Below are 16,697 nucleotides of genomic sequence, written 5' to 3'. Positions count from 1 at the left end.
ACGATCTTCACTGTTGAAGGGATTGATTGTTGTATACACGTTTGGTAGCGGTGTGATGTGGTCAGCACAGCTCGCTCTCTCTTGGCGTACGTCACACCGATTTAAAGGTCTAGGGAATTGCTGTCAAACTTTCCATAAACGAAATATCGTTAATAGTTGTTTACGTTTTTTTTTTTTTTTCTAACGGAAATGAATACTATTTTTATTTTTTTGCTATCGCTTGAAAACAATAAGAGCAGTTATATTTTCCGTTTTTTTTTTTCACTTTTAATATTTCTTTAACATTTTCTTCTTTTTATTATCATTTAGGCGCGTAAAATGCTGTTGCCTTTCTTTTCCTTTTAATGGTCTTAAACACTATAAAAATAGCCAAACATAGATGTATTTGCATATATGTGCATATATTATCACAACACAAAAACAACAACAAGAATATATTTTAGAAAAAATGAAAAAAAATGTGAAAAAAAAACCTATAATAATAATAATAATAATCAAATATTAGGAAAAACACCACAAGCAATAATCATATAGAAAAAGAAAATTGTTAAACAATAATTATAATGACATATGCAAAGAATATAATCACACTACATGTGCCCACTCTTCTTCCATATATATAAAAGAAAAACAAATCACACACAATATGATGAGTGTTCAAAAAGAAACGCGTACACTCAATAGACTCGCAAACTAAATGGATGGATAAATGTGTTCGCTTGAATATAATGCTTCCATACACAGTACAGTACTACAATGCTTTAATCTATATATGTAGCACTAAACTGAGTGTGAATATTTTTGTATTTGTTTGTGCTGTTCTTCTTGTATTTCTTGTTGTTGTAGTTGTCGACGTTGTAAAGCTGATGGTTTGCCTTGCCTTAAAGTTACGCTGATTCAATTGGGAAAATGAATGTTTTTGTTGTTTTATTTCTTTTTTTTTATACTTGTTCTTCTTCTTGTTTTAGCTCACTGTATATTATAATGCTATGCCGTAGCTGCTATATTAACAAAATACACTGTGTTGTACGTACCAACAACGAATGCTATGGCAATTGCCTTTACAAACGCTATTGAATTGAATTGAGCTGCCTTATGCCTTCGCTGGCTTAGCTTGCCTTTACAAAGAACTTCATATGTGTTGCGTATACATTTGTGTATGTGAGTGTATATGCCTGACTAAAAAAAAAAGAGATAAGGAGCAAAAAAGTTCAACAAGAGAAAAAGAGATTGCGGTGCTTCTTTTATTCTCTCCATTTATACATATAATTTTAAAAAAAAAGGTTGCCAGCTTTAATAACCCAATTGGATCTTTAAGCACTATTTAAATCGCAAACGAATAAAAATTTTACTCTTAAAGTTGACGGTTCATATGTACAATGCACAAAAACAGCGCTTTATTCACTCGTTACGACACTTCTGTGTGGATATTTGCATTTGTATTTGTGTACATTTATATTAGTTTGTCAGCATTAAGAAAAGGCAAATCCAACTTAAAATATAACAAAATTATTTCCATCACAATTTTTCGATGTCCGAAACTATCAATCTTTGTGTTTGCTTTGGTGCAAATTGTTACATTTTTCAGGAGATTTAAATATATTTTCTTTTAATGATAACAAAAAATGCTGTTGAATTATTTTAATGGAAAATTCTAAAAAAATATTTATCGCACAACATACTAGCTTTGATTTCTTAATTGAATAGTACTGAAAATTTTTGCAAGAAGTGCTAAATAATTTGAAAAATAATTTACTTATTTAAATAATAAAGATCCTTAAGTTACATTAGAGTAATAAAATCTTATGGCAGCCCTGCAAACTAATAAATGATAGTTGTCGGTCGTTTTAATAATGAAAAAAGAATACATATATTGCTTCTCACTTTTACATATCCCTTTCTCTCTTCCTCTCTTTCTTTTATGGATTTTGTCTTTCTCTAGCCTTATATACGTCAGAACATGTTAGTATTACTTGTTATTTTTTTCGTTTTCAATTAATTCAATTTTATCATATGTATATAATAGCTTTACAAATTGCCCCTTCCTCTGTCTCCTCTTCAAAACTCATTCACTTTTCTCCTTAATTCTTAAACGTTTACATTATATGAGAGAATATTTCAAAAAATGCCATGTGGAAAATATTTGTATATAGCTATGTATATATTTATGTGTTCATGTATATATATATAGACATATATATAGACATATTTCTCACGCAATATAGTGCGCTCTTTAATAAATTTTTCATCATCAAACTGCCGACCATAATGTTCTTCCAGAGAAAGTACATATACATGCATGTAATCTGTACAAAAAACACTGAATCTGTACTACTTCAACCACCCAGGAATACAAAAACAATAAAACGACAAGTTTTCTTTATTTGCAAATTTCAGATTTTTCACTTAATTTGACAAATGCTACGCTGTGAGCAGGTTCACAGTTGCATTAAGCACGGACGATTTTTTTCTTAAATTACTATTAAATAAATTTTTTAAGTGAAAATTTTTACATGCTAAACATTTTGCACTTTTATATAAATCAAACAGCGAAAACATCATCATATGCATGCAATTTAAATATAGTTGTTGGCATAGTATTTTCCAAAAATTACATCGGTGCATTATTTATTGTTGGAAGAAAAAAAATAAAACATTTTCTCTTTTAATGTGTGACTGTACTTTGCGCGCCTTTTTCTCATATTTCGTGTTGTGTGTTGTTAACCGAAAAGAGACGAAAAATATATTTATGTATCTTTTGTTGTTCTGCTTCTTTAGTTGTTTTCGGCTCGCCCTATATACAAGCGCATATATATATATATATATATATATATATAAAATATATATATATAATAAGCGTTTGTGTGTGTGTGTGTGTGTACATAATGTACATAATAATGTGTACAGTGAAATACAGGATTTTGTCTCGTTGCTTTGATGGTCAACCAGCAACCTTTCTCTTTTACATAACTGGATTTTTGTTCTTATTTTTTATAATAAATTTTTTTTTATTAGTCATCTGTTAGCCATAATAACAGAATTTTACTTTTCACTTTTCTTATATTATGCATTTAAACGTATTTAGAGATTTGCGAATTCATTCAAGACTATTTTAATCTTTGTTTTTCAAACTGCATACTACGTAAGGAATACACTTTCCCGGTTTGAAGTAATATTTCTTAATTTACTTTACTTAATTTCTTGATTTCCTTCGAATTGATCAAGTTGCTTATTAAAATTTCAAAGCACATATATATTATCTGTCACTTTATATACTTTCCAAAAATTATTTGACTGAAAATTCATTATTAAAATAATCGAAAAATTCTATTCCTAAAGTGTATATTTATTTCTCAAATGCGTTAATTAATTCCAAACTTTTAATCTTAAGAACTAAGTAATAAAATGTAGATGATTATGAGAATCGCAGCTTGATTGAAAAGAAAATACTTTCGTGTTAGCAAATCGACCGAATTAAGTTTTAGGACTTACATTAATCGGAATTGAAGGAAAACTTTTTTTTATTTTTAAGAAAAATTAATTTGACGTGAATGATGGACGAGAAGGGCGGGAAGATCTAATGATAAATATGACATGGTTCACGGAAAATTTTTTTTAAAATAATTATAGCATAAATCATGCTGTACGTGGCCTGATCAAAAACTGTCCAATAATTTTTGCTTTCTTTCAAATCAATTTAATCTTCCATATTTATTTCATTACCTTCAAAGTAACCGCCCTTTGATATAACACATTTCCGCCAACGCTGCTGCCAGTCTGCAAAGCATTGACAGAATGCGTCCTTGGGTATCTTTTTAAGCTCGGTATGCAATTTTGCTTTTACTTTATCTATGGACGAAAAATGTTGCCCTTTAAGTATACTTTTGACCTTGGGGAATAGGAAAAAGTCGCAGGGAGCCAAGTCTGGGGAATGAAGTGGTTGCGGCATCACAACGATTTTATGTTCCGCTAAGAAGCGTTCGATAAACAAGGCGATATGTATCCGTGCACTATCATGATGCAGGATCCAGGCGCTATCTGTCCGAAGATCGGGGCGTTTTTGCCGAATTGCCTCAAGTAAATTTCTTAAAACTTCAAGGTAGTAACGCTTGTTTTTTATATCATTAGGTAGCAAAAACTCGCAGTGTACTAAGCCATTGTAATCGAAAAAAGCGATCATCAACACCTTCACATTCAAACGGACTTTACGAGCTCTTTTCGGTCTTGGCTCTTCAGAATGTTTCGTTTCAATGTCGTAGGCATATAACCACATTTCATCGCCAGTTATAACACGTTTGAGCACATGCGGGTCGCCAGAGACCTCAGCAAGCATTTGTTCAGCGAAAGCTAAGCGATAGTGTTTTTGCTGAAAATCTAGCAGTTTTGGGACATATTTTACTATTACACGTTTCATATTCAAAACGTTAGTAAAAATAGCTTCGCAAGATCCATATGAAATTCCTGTTTCTTGAGCGGCTTCTCTAATCGTGACTCGGCCATTACAAAGTATGATGTCTTTAATTTTCGCTATATTGTCATCAGTAATAGACGTGCTAGGACGTCCACGCCTTGCGTCATCTTCGACATCTTGTCGACCTTCCTGGAAGCGTTTGTACCATTCATATGCTCGGGGTTGTGACATGGCCGCGTCACCAAAAGCCTTTCTTAACATTTTCACTGCTTCGCTGCACTTAATTCCACTTTTAACGCAAAACTTTAGACAAATTCTTTGCGATGACATTTCCCCTCACAAAAATCGCTATAAGTATGTCCGATTCATTCACTTATCAAAAACAGACTAAGCGTCGGAACTGCCTGTGCATTCAGATCACGTACGTTACAATGCTACCAACAATCGCAAAAAAAATCGATTCGATATAAAAGATACAATGCGCACGATTTGGATATTATTGTTAATATTTGATCAAACCAATGATTGACATTTTAAAATGACAATATACTCGAAAATCAGGAATAAAAGATAATTAGAATGAAAACCTTTCAAACCTTTCTTATAAACTGACTTATTTTTAGGTTTAAATTTTAATTGTCATCAATGAGAACAAACAACTTGATATCTACTTTGGTATTCTGGGCAATGTTTTCACAATAGACCAACGTGGCCTAATCGCCCAAGATTTTATGTTGGATTAAACACAATGAGGCTGCAGAAGGAATTAATTTATAAATGTGTAACATTTATTTTATTTTATACACTACAGCTATAAAATTCATAGAATTCATAAACTGACTTCACCCCCAGATTTGGAAATGTAAGCGCGACCGTCAGCTCTCTTATAGATGCATGTTTGTAAGCTTTACAAATGAAATGATAAATTATTCTATATCTTCAAATGGGTTTATGCACGGAATTGAGCAGCTGAAAACTCAACTCGAAGACTCCATAAGAGGTAGAAAATAAGAGTAAGGAAAAGACTCGAACATATTTTCCCTAATCAGTTCTTTCATCATTCATTGTTTTTTATAGTTGCCATAAAATGTAAATAAGTTTATCACAATATTTTTTCAAATATTTACGATTTATTAAAATCCAATTCTATATCGAAAAGTTTCGTAGACTTGCCTTCATTAGCGAAAATTTAATAATTAGGAATCAATTGTTTTTAAAGTAATTGTGCACTTGAGCCGCAAATGTAGTCGTAATTGGACATTGCAAAAATAACTTTTTGCGCAATAATCCTTCTATTATATTATTATCCGTGTGCGTGTGCATGCTTACGCATGTTTACAGACGTAAAAATAAGAAACTTCTTAATACATTATGGATATACAACTCTTTTTCAAAAGCTAAAATATGTAATGAAGTAAAAAACTGAAAGCGTACGTGAAGTTGTCAACCCAGTACTTTCAATATTCTTGTTTTATATTTTTTCCCCGCCTATTACATGTTAAGTTAAAGGTTATTAATCAATAACTAATTATTAATTAATTAACACAATTCAATCAGTTATTAATTAAGATCAATTAAGATTAAAGAAGAGTTTTGCATTAATATGACTATGAATTCTGCTCAGGCACAAGTAACATATCAGATATAGAGTGACTCGAAAAAAGGATTCATATTCAGATTTATAGAAAACCCTAATAGCGATTCTGAACCTATTTGCATTTAACGATAACTTTCATACTACAAGATAGCGTGTTTTGTTAACACCTTACAATGTTAACAAAAATAGTCTTGCTGCTCTTAAAAATTTATAATTATAAATTTATTTATAATAAATAAATAATAATTTATAAAGAATAAGCCTTATTTTCGATAAGTACATGATTAAAAGGGCAATATACCATCAATTAATAAGAAAAAAAATTGGGTGGTTTATTAGTTTTCGAGCGGGAATATACTTAAACCTCAAAATGATTTTAAAATGTTTAGCTTTCTTTCGGAGGTCTTATCGACGCGTCATAACTCATAAAATTCCATTGATTCGACGAATTTTTCCGTTTATTATCCCTCTAAACAACAAAACAACTTTTTGGGCTAGTTATACATCGGAAATATTTCTTTACCTTGTAAAGAAGTTCTTGCGACAAAACATTTTCTATTTGGAAATTTCAATGGGATATATAGAGAGAAATATATCAGATATGTATAGTATGTCGAAAAACTAAGAAATTTGAGATGCTACCTTGCGGCGATTTTTTGTTGAGGATATTTTTTAAAACAATTTTTCTTTTTGTAGTATATATTCATATATATATTATACAGATATATACATATATGTAAGTAAACAAAATTTATCAATATATACGTTTTGTAAATTCTGCAATATATGGAATTATTGTTTATGATGGTTAAAAAAAAAAAAACGATTCATTATCGTTTCATTTCTCTATTTTGAACATTCATTCCATGTGTGAAATTTTTTTTCTACCATGTGTCCTTGTAGGGTTTTTTACATCCTCTTGCGAATAGACTCTTATTCTTATAGTGCTACCAAAACTTGTCCTAAAGAATTTTTCTTAATCATAGAGTCATTATGAAATAAAAGACATACATATAAAATATAAAAAAGTATAAGCATTTCACCATATAATTGCATCTCAGAATATTTAACGCATATGTATGCAACAATAAGTAGGCCGTTGCAACAACAGTCATACCCAATCACGATAACTTTCATACTAGAAGATCAAACTTCTTTCCTGTTGTTGTATATTAATTTATATAATTTATATTTAAATATGAATAAAATAAATAGCTTCATTTATATAATAGCTTTATTATACATTTAAAATACTTTATTAATATATATAAAAGAAATTGTTATTCTTTTTAATGGTTTCCTGATTGTTTGCGATTCTTTTTCCTGAATTGTAAAAGTTAGCCTAAAAGTAGACCGCCATAAGTTTTTTTTATTATCAAATTAAACAGAACAATAGCTAAATATTCTGCTAGTTACAGAAAAAACGTAATACTCTATGCTATTTACAGAAAAAACGCAGTACTCTATGCTAATTTGCAAAAGTCGGCAAAAGTCCCCAATTTATATATTATCATTCAATGGAAACTTGAAATTTCCTAGTTTTCGTACGATACCCAAAGAAAGAAATAAATAGATAGCATTAGCAACTCTGATACTCGAGTGGTTTGTAAACGCATAAAATTATGACAGCTTTGCGTTTCTGTTTTATTATCAGAAAAAAAAAAAAAACAAATGAATTTGTGAAAACTAACTCGCATTAAAAGTTAAATATATCATCCGTGGATTCTAAGTAAGAAGTGAATTTTAGAGAACAAAGTTGTGCTTTTATTTAAAATAAAAACACATCGTGAATATAGGTACCAATTAGAGAATTAGGTCATATATTTGAGATAATGAATGTAATTGGAAAACAATTAAATTCTCTTCAATCGGGCAATAGTTCAAGTTCGGTCAACAATGAAAAGTCTGTTGATTTGTGCACTATAACGCCAGAGGATGTACTACGATTAAATACAATTACCGAAGATTACTTATGTTCGCCCAGTGCAAATGTATATGAAATTGATTTCACTCGTTTTAAGATACGCGACTTGGAAAGCGGTGCCGTTCTGTTTGAAATTGCGAAGCCACCGAGCGAACAATTTGTTGAAGGTACCATAGACACTTTAATGGCTGCCACTGAGGAATTATCGTTGGAGGATACTGCCGATCCAAATGCTGGAAGATACGTACGTTATCAGTTTACACCGGCGTTCCTAAACCTAAAAACAGTTGGTGCAACGTAATATCGATGCTTTATCCTTAGAACGATAAGACTTAATGCTAAATTGGAAATTTGATTTTTTTATATATAGGGTTGAATTTACAGTTGGAAGTCAACCAGTTAATAATTTTCGAATGATCGAACGTCATTTCTTTCGGGATCGACTTTTAAAGACTTTTGACTTCGAGTTTGGATATTGCATTCCATATTCAAAAAACAGCTGTGAGCATATCTATGAATTTCCCAATCTTCCTTCTGATCTTGGTAAGTAAAGAACACGCACAAAATTTGTGTTTAAAATTTGTTGACTTGAACAGTTGACCCTACAATTCCTAAAATCTGGGAGTGCTATTAAAGTTCATGATTAATTAATCGAAGTATGTATTTTGAAAGTTTATCTAGAAAACTTCTACATTACTATATATATTATAGGTATATATATATATATACTACAATATTCTTTTGCCCTATTTTATTACAAAAGGTGCAACAGAATATTGTAACGAGTCTAAATCTGTTATAAACAAATCGTTCATTAAAATGTAAAGAAATATTTAATATTTTAGACGTCATTTTTTCCTAGCTATAGCGGTGAGATTAGGTTTGTCGTGTATCGTGATCCTAACCCTAATGTCAAACTCGTAGTAGGGATGGCTTAGACGAATTGGAATCGCTAGAAATGGATCTAACAAGAAAAAGTTCGTCATATAGTAGGAAAAATCTGATCGCATATTAGTCGAAATGGCTGTCCTGCAATTACCAGTGATATCGAAGAAGAAGAATTTCTGGCCCTTCCCGTTTACGGTTGAGTGATCCATAGCGTTGAATTAAGTTTTTTCATAGAAAGAGAAAGAAAGAAAATTTATTTTCAATTCTTTTACTTTCTTTCATTCTTTCCAAAAGAGTCTAATACGGCTGGTAATTATGTCGATGCCTTTTGCAAATAAATATATTAAATAAATTGTAATATTAATTGCTGCACGTTATTACTAATAATGGGAAAAATACACATTCTTTTGCTTTTGAACGTAAAAGTGTCCTTGCTTTACGTTGAGCTGCGCCATTTGATTGAATTGGTCCTTTTTCAAACCCAAATCTTCGTGCAAGAACTTCCGATGTTTATTGCAAATTCATAGCCGATATCTTCAGTTTTGCGATCAGCAGAATGTTTTCCACTGACTTTGCACAAGCAGAAAAATGGGCAGACGGGCATACTTAATTCAATTGACGTTTTCCTGCTAAACAAGAATATATATATATATATATATATATATATATACTTTCTGGTGTCTATGAACCATCCTTCTTCTTTGATGAAGTGAATATATCGCAATACTTCGGTAGTGGGTATAAAAATAGAGCTTATATTTAAGCCTATGCTATCAAAAATCAATCGTGTTTATAGATATTTCAAGGCTACGGCGGCTTAGGTGGACAGATCAACAGTTTAACTCGTAAATGTGGACAGTTGCTTATATATATTAAATTTTCGTTCGAAAGTAATTCTTTTTATTTGGATAGTCTATGTACAGAAGGTACATTATATGCTGCATCAACGGGAAAGTCCGCGCGCGCCCTTCTTTCAAACGCATTTTTGTTTATGTTTTAAATGAAATTGGTTTGTAAAATTCCTCTCCATTCTAGAGATATGACCTTAAAAAGCGGGGCGTCCTTCCGACTTTGACGACAACCTTTTAAAGACAATATTGGAGCAAAATTCACGCCAATCAACAAAGGTTGAAATTAATATAATTTTGTTATTCAATGAAAACAAAATAAATGCCCTGATAAAAAAAACGGAAGTTAATTATGATTCAACCTAATACATAAAAATTTGACCAAAAAATATATATATTATTACGATGTACGACAATGTATATTACAAATACGCTAATGGTGGATGGTGGATGTTCACTCTACGCTAAATATGTTTTATATTCTATTAAGTAAACAAGGGACATAGGGTATAGCAGATCAATCATCCGTTGGTAATATTCAGAAATACACCTCTCGATCAACATAAGATTTTGAAAAGAAAAAGCTTTATCCAATTCGACATTCGTTGATTGTTCGACATGGATAGCGTGATATAGCTACAATAGCCAAAAGATTTTTGCTAATTAGATAAAATAAGAATGTGTTCATAAGAACATGTAAAAATTGTGACTCCAAACAATACCAATTTTTACGTATTGTGCGTACGGGTGGCGAATAATCAAAGACTCTACAATTCGCTTACTTGTCATTATATCGACTCAATAAGAATTTACGTAAAATTAGAAATCATCATAAAAGGTTATGTACGATGCATTGATATTCCTATGAATATGATATATTTTGCATAGTCATACGTTAATGCAATTTATAATTTATTTACGTTTGTTGCAGTTGCTGAGATGATATCGAATCCTTTTGAAACGCGATCGGATAGCTTTTACTTTGTCGACAATCGTTTGGTGATGCATAATAAGGCAGATTATGCTTACGATGGTGGAATGGCTATATAATCAACTGTCAAGTATCTTAAATTATCGTGTAGCTGTACACTTTAATCTTTATGTTTGTTCAGTTGGTATCTACAATGAAGGAAACTGGTATTCAATTAACGAACATTAAAAAAGGATATTGCGGAAAATCGGTAAAAAGGAAACGTTTTTGTACCCTATTATAACTTGCAATAAGAGGCATATTCAAATGGTGAAATATGGTGAAATATCGTTTCCCTATCTACTATGCCATAGCACCGAAACGCTTTGCATTTTCGTCACAATTTAAAAATTTGATTTAGAGAATGATCGTAAGTCCTTTTTCATACCTACCACCAAGAAGGGTATCCGTATCCGTATACGTATACGTATCCGTATCCGCATGTCATTCCGTATAATATTTAGATATACTGTGCGAAGATCTCATAGTCTTGATACGAGTGAATTTTTGGATTAAAAACAATATTCATAAAAATCAAAATCTTATATTAAGTCCGGATAAGTGGCATTGAAAATAAACGATATCGGTTTACATTTGCACCCACACGGTCTGGAAAAAGACTAAAAAAAAAATTACAAATAATTTAATTTGCAAATAATAAAGAATTGATAAATCGTATTTATTAAAAACTGTAACCAAAACACTCAATGATTACCAAACTCTTCTTCTTATACATTTGAATTTGAATGAAACATTACATATATATTGTCTGGCGATAAGGAAAATCAATAATATAATAATTTTCAAATAGATTTTGCAAACAATAATTTTCTACAAGTTTAAAGCAATGAACAGAAGTGGTGGGTGGGTATCGAAATATTCGGCTTAACTCGAATGTAGCTATTTTTTATTTATTTTTTTTTTATTTTTTATTAGAATATACGTTTTCTTAAATAATATACAACAACAAAACACACAATCTAAATAATGGTCGATAATCATAGGCGATGGATGGCCCGCATTCCAAGCGACAATGCTTTTTGTTAACTTGGCCTTCTTTTTTTATAAACATATACACAAAAGAAAAAAAAAAGAAAAAACAAGAAAGAGAATAACTGCAACAAAATGTATTTTTGAATTTTATTCCGCGCGCTTTAGACAGTTTTATCAAAATATCTTCAGCAGCCTTATTCAATGATTTCAATAAATAAATCGTCAATATAATGAAAATAAAATTAAAAAAAAATAAATTAATTAAATAAAATAATTCTTGTTATGTTTATGTGCATGCAAATTACTTAACATTGAAACAATAAAGATGTTCATCAAATATGTAATTAATTGGTTATCAATTTCACCCTATAATCATTTCTTTGCACTTAAATCATCATTAAATCATTAATTGAACGAGAAATTAATCGATCTATTTTGATGAAAAATTTTTTTATTTTCGCTACATTAAATTTTTGAAAAGAAGGTTTCGTATTCAAATCTGCGATTTTTTTTTTTTTAACTTGTTTTCTTGCGCAAACGCGGACTATAAACTGCGAATAGATGCCAATATTTTAACGATTGATCTAAACCAAAATCGGTTAGGTTAATTATTATGTCAAAACATTATTGTGAACGAACCTTCATCAAGAAGCATTGAAAAATTGGGCCTTTTTATCATTTGATTTCAAAAATTGTCCCACCATTCGTTCCAAAGTTTTCCGCTACCAATTTAGAATGTCAAAAATTACGCAATTTTTTTCGTATAACGACCTACCAAAATAGGGCTTTTTACGGCGAATGGTCGAAAAAGTGACCCGATCCGAATTGTTTTCAATAGCTTTTGTCCTGGGGCCAAAAAAAACGTTAGCGTATCAGTTATTCAACTCAAATTATGTAAGGCAGTATCCAAGAAAAAAATGTGAAGGTGGTTCGACAGAAGCACATGGATCTGGTCAAAAACTTGCTTGTGAATTGCTGTGCAAGAGATTCAAAAACGTAATAAGCTGTCTCAAGAATTATCATCAAAATAATATGTACTGGACCTTCCTCTCCAATAAGCAAAAACCTTGAAAAAGATTAATATATATATGTACATTTGTATTCTGATTATTATTTATGCCAGCCATCGAAAAAAATTGTAGTTAAATAAATAATCGGAATTGAAAATTATTCGCAGACGTTAAGAAGAAGTGCCGCTGGGTTGCATAGAAGCGCAAATTGTAGAGGAACGGCTGTTTTGGAAGCCTCAATGAAGGGAATTGAAAACGTCAAAACAGTTTGAACAAAGATAGCCAGTCGATTATTTCTTTAATAAGACGAATGGGAGGTACAACAACGTAAGACACGATCATATCAGACCCCGAAAATGTAATCATTACAGAAAGTCATTTAGAAATAAGTAGAGACATTGTAGTGGGGCACGGTGCATCATTGAATATTCGACACCAACTCGTTTAAAACAATTATCGAGATTAACAGATTTTCAAGATAAGACGTTTTATGGGAAGCGGTCCGATTAGAATCATTTTCAATAGCTTTGGTCCTTGAGTTTGAAACACGTCAATGTACCATATTTTATCAAAATATCCGAAAAAATTTGGGACCCGCAAGTTGAACACACGACGGATATATGGAGCGATAAACTTGAAACGATGCAGGAAATGAATCCGATTCGATTGTATTATGTGCAACGTTAATGGTTAAAGAAATTATTACGATTCGACAGGGGTCCGTATGTTTAGAAAATCATTGTCCAAATTTAGATTTATCGATCTGATATTAGACATTTTTGTGTTAGCCTTCAGAGTTGTTGAACAAGTGAAATTTTTATATTGATCGCGAATGCCTTACAAGCTTTTTTTAGGTTAAATCAAATATGTTTTTCTTATTTTTATCTAATCTCCAGATTTTCAAACGCAATAACTGAAGCGCAAACCGGGGGCCCTTAATTAATTTTCTATATTGACGGGTGTATTCGGGCGTTTTGACCTGCTCACTAATCATAACAGAAAACAATATGTTTTCTTATCACACACAGCCTTTGCATCTTCGTGTGAAACATAAGATATTCTAGAGCAATAGTCATAAAAATAGTCTTCAATATCCATTTTGCTATACACCAAGATTGTTAAGTCACGAAAATCATAAACGGTAAAATGGACCGTAAGTGCAAAGCCAGTTTCACTTTTAGATGCAATTACCTTATAATTGGAGCTCAAGAGAACAAAAAACACATGTAAGAAAATTATATTCGGTCGTGATCGAATCTTTTGTTATCCTAAAGACGGCAAAAAAGTAAAAAAGTAAAAGAACTAAATTTTCATCCTTTAGGAAAAAATTTTTTGTCGCATAGGCGTGTCCTCTGAAAATTTTGAGCCACCTCACCATAGGCACTATATGATTGAGCAGAGAAACATGTTTAGATGCATTCCAAATTTGAAACTGGTTAAGAATGTGTATACAATAATCGCCCCTATAACACGGTACTCTTATAACACGTTTTCATATTACGCGATTTCATGTGCCTCGTATAACGTGCAGATATTGTACACGTTATATATTTGTGCCGTGAAATTTATAATGATTTGTACAGTTTATAATCAATTTCGCGAATAAATATGTAATAAAACTATTTTTGGAATTATGTAATTTATTTGAAATTAACTGATTTTTAAGTACATATGTATAAGTTTTTCATTGAAAATATTCTTAGCTTAGTTTGATTTTAATAAAACCCACATATTTCGTTCATGACTCAGGATCATAAGAGCGTTCTCGTAAAACGCATTTTCCTACAACGCGGAACTAATCTATCGTGTTATAGGGTGGATTACTGTACTTCACTTTGAAATTTTTTTATGCGCTTTGTAAAGCTATTGAAAAAAAAGATTTAAATTTCATTCGCCCATAGAATATGCGATCAAATTTATGTACATTTTTCAGCTGTAGTTTATGAGTAATGAGCCGAAAAACCAATACTTAAATGCTTCTCAGAACTAAAGGTGTTCTCAGTTTACGTGGTATTGTGGACATGTCCTTCAACCGATTTCATCTCCTTTCAATACCAACCAACGAGCAAAAATTTCCAATGTTTCTGCTAAATTTAAGTTCGATAGCTTCCTTTTTACGGCCAAGAGAATGTTTACAAAGCCAGACAGACGGACATGTTTAAATCGATTCATAATTGGATTATGCTGATTAAGAATATATATACTTTGTGTGGTCTCCGAAGCTTCGTTCTGGGCGTTGCAAATATTTTGACATGTTTTGATGATGGATACCAAAAAAAAAAAGGAATGGCAAAAATCACCGTTGCTTTACTTTCTTTACCAACAAAGAAGAAGCATTTATTCTATTTGTTTGTATGTATAATACATTATAAAAAATCTCGTAAAACATCAAGTACTTTTAGCATCATTTGTTCAGGAAGTTAACTGTTAATTCAATGAATTTGGCCGCCTGGTCAAAATGGACTAAATGGCCCGCATCAAGCCAATGAATTTCCGAATTTGGAAAAATATTTTGAATTTGTGGCCAATGATTGGGACTGAAAAAGTTTTACGTGCAGGTTTCAATTAATTAATTTAACAATTCGATAACATACTCAACGTATGGAGAATTTTTCCCGCAAATAAACATTATTGGGCCTTTAAACGGTGGTAAACCTCCAATGGTTTCACTGTATTTTGTAAATCCTGACATATTATTATATAAAGCGTCCACGTTATGAATCCAGTAGTATCTAAAAAATTATTAAGAATTACTTTTGTAATATGCTACGCGTTCTTCCAGTCATATACGCTTTCATTACTTTCCATCGTCTGATCTTCGTAAATTTAACAAAACGAAGTCTACTGTTTCTTTGCTTGGCACAACCTTAATAAGTTGAGCGTTAGCTAGTTGGCGACCCGCCGCCATCGGTACGTCCGAAGGGATATTAATGTTTTTCATAGCCAATAATATTTTGCTCATGATGGAAATATCGCCAGGAATACTTATTGGAGAAATATCAGCTATTATACCTTTATCAACCATCTCCGGCTGTAAATTAATGTAAAATATAATAGGAACGACATTCAGTAGAATATTTTTCAAATTGCGCAAAATATTACATACATACTTAAGTGCGAAATACATCATAGTTCTCCCTCCCATGCTATGGCCCAGAACGGATATTTTTTGAAAGTTTAATCGATGCATTAATTGAACAATATCTGCTGCCATACTTTTGGAGCCGTGATCATCTGTGTGAGGTGAATTACCATGGTTACGAGCATCAACGGTAATTACCTAACAATCATATAAAGCATTGGGAAGTTTTATTAGTTTTTATTTCATTCCAAACACCTTTCGATTCATTTTCGATGCTAACGCGCGTCCTACGCCTCTCCAATTTTGCTTTGAACCGAAAAGCCCATGCATAATTATTAGCGGCGACAAATTATTGTCTGAATTTTTGGACTCAAATACGTCATAAGACATATCAATAGCCTGAATGTTTGAACAATAGGCTGCAACATGGTTTTTTATAGGGTATAAACGTTGCCCTATACTTAAATGTTTTATGCGATTACAAAGCATAATTGTTATGTTAGATAAATAGAATTGGGTCGAATTGCTGTATTTGTCTATATTGCATAACAGCTGATACATACAATACTATTTCAGCGATGACAAAAAATCGTATGATTTCGAGAATTTAAAATTGTATTTAAAATTATCGATTCTTATTTATTCTGAGAGATGAGAAAAAATTAGAACTATCAATATTGAAAATTATTGAAAAATTATTTTTAATTTATTTCATCTACAGACAGTAATAGATTTATAGCACAATTATACCCACATTACAAATTAAGAGACGAAAAATGCTGAGAATATGAAATTCAATGCCAGAGTGCAAAACACACTTTCCTGTAAACAATAGCACGTGTATGGCAAATATAAACAAAAATTTAATTTTGCAACAACATCCATACAAAGTCAAAGATTTACAGCAACAACCTGAGTAGCTGTTGCATTTTTATGATTGCAATTTAAATAAAGATGTGTTAGGTTTGCAGCTT

The 16,697-nt window shown here is 31.3% G+C and overlaps 3 protein-coding genes across 10 annotated transcripts; 1 reads left to right on the top strand and 2 right to left on the bottom strand.

The window, feature by feature from the left end:
* Positions 1 to 165: 165 nt before the first annotated feature.
* LOC119637042 (histone-lysine N-methyltransferase SETMAR-like) lies at positions 166 to 5,466 on the bottom strand. Of its 7 annotated transcripts, none has more exons than XR_005247211.1 (2): positions 1,035 to 1,179; positions 166 to 357 (listed from the first exon to the last, which is right to left on the bottom strand). XR_005247211.1 is itself a non-coding variant. In XM_038032829.1 (2 exons), exons 1-2 carry the CDS (start codon positions 4,739 to 4,741, stop codon positions 302 to 304), a joined length of 1,074 nt encoding a protein of 357 aa, XP_037888757.1. In that variant the 5' UTR covers positions 4,742 to 5,466; the 3' UTR covers positions 166 to 301. The 7 variants fall into 7 exon arrangements, 1 of the variants encoding a protein (XP_037888757.1); XR_005247207.1 differs by lacking the exon at positions 1,035 to 1,179 and adding an exon at positions 644 to 874; XR_005247212.1 differs by lacking the exon at positions 1,035 to 1,179 and adding an exon at positions 676 to 874.
* Positions 5,467 to 7,589: 2,123 nt separating this feature from the next.
* LOC119635809 (protein unc-119 homolog) lies at positions 7,590 to 11,756 on the top strand. The gene is made up of 3 exons (XM_038030818.1): positions 7,590 to 8,229; positions 8,303 to 8,475; positions 10,600 to 11,756. Exons 1-3 carry the CDS (start codon positions 7,841 to 7,843, stop codon positions 10,716 to 10,718), a joined length of 681 nt encoding a protein of 226 aa, XP_037886746.1. The 5' UTR covers positions 7,590 to 7,840; the 3' UTR covers positions 10,719 to 11,756.
* Positions 11,757 to 11,789: 33 nt separating this feature from the next.
* Positions 11,790 to 16,251, bottom strand: LOC119641851 (protein ABHD11). 2 transcript variants are annotated; one of them, XM_038040734.1, is made up of 5 exons: positions 15,979 to 16,251; positions 15,748 to 15,921; positions 15,443 to 15,672; positions 15,236 to 15,373; positions 11,790 to 11,824 (listed from the first exon to the last, which is right to left on the bottom strand). In XM_038040734.1, exons 1-5 carry the CDS (start codon positions 16,210 to 16,212, stop codon positions 11,806 to 11,808), a joined length of 795 nt encoding a protein of 264 aa, XP_037896662.1. In that variant the 5' UTR covers positions 16,213 to 16,251; the 3' UTR covers positions 11,790 to 11,805. The 2 variants fall into 2 exon arrangements, with proteins under 2 accessions (XP_037896662.1, XP_037896657.1); XM_038040729.1 differs by lacking the exon at positions 11,790 to 11,824 and adding an exon at positions 14,913 to 15,178.
* Positions 16,252 to 16,697: the final 446 nt, after the last annotated feature.

The sequence above is a fragment of the Glossina fuscipes genome, unplaced genomic scaffold, assembly GCF_014805625.2.
Source record: "Glossina fuscipes isolate IAEA_lab_2018 unplaced genomic scaffold, Yale_Gfus_2 0, whole genome shotgun sequence".
Taxonomy (NCBI): domain Eukaryota; kingdom Metazoa; phylum Arthropoda; class Insecta; order Diptera; family Glossinidae; genus Glossina; species Glossina fuscipes.
The sequence above is the reverse complement of the archived record's forward strand: the minus strand, read 5'-3'. Positions and strand labels throughout refer to the sequence as shown.

Excerpts from the sequence above, each read along its gene's own strand:
- LOC119637042 (XM_038032829.1), bottom strand. The coding sequence starts at position 4,741 with ATGTCATCGCAAAGAATTTGTCTAAAGTTTTGCGTTAAAAGTGGAATT. Across the intron at positions 358-3,723 it reads AAAGGGCGGTTACTTTGAAG|TGTTTAAGACCATTAAAAGG; the intron begins GTAATGAAATAA and ends CTATTTTTATAG.
- LOC119635809 (XM_038030818.1), top strand. The coding sequence starts at position 7,841 with ATGAATGTAATTGGAAAACAATTAAATTCTCTTCAATCGGGCAATAGT. Across the intron at positions 8,230-8,302 it reads CTAAAAACAGTTGGTGCAAC|GGTTGAATTTACAGTTGGAA; the intron begins GTAATATCGATG and ends TTTTATATATAG. Across the intron at positions 8,476-10,599 it reads CAATCTTCCTTCTGATCTTG|TTGCTGAGATGATATCGAAT; the intron begins GTAAGTAAAGAA and ends CGTTTGTTGCAG.
- LOC119641851 (XM_038040729.1), bottom strand. The coding sequence starts at position 16,212 with ATGCTTTGTAATCGCATAAAACATTTAAGTATAGGGCAACGTTTATAC. Across the intron at positions 15,922-15,978 it reads CATCGAAAATGAATCGAAAG|GTAATTACCGTTGATGCTCG; the intron begins GTGTTTGGAATG and ends TATGATTGTTAG. Across the intron at positions 15,179-15,235 it reads AAAAATTCTCCATACGTTGA|TCCCAATCATTGGCCACAAA; the intron begins GTATGTTATCGA and ends AAACTTTTTCAG.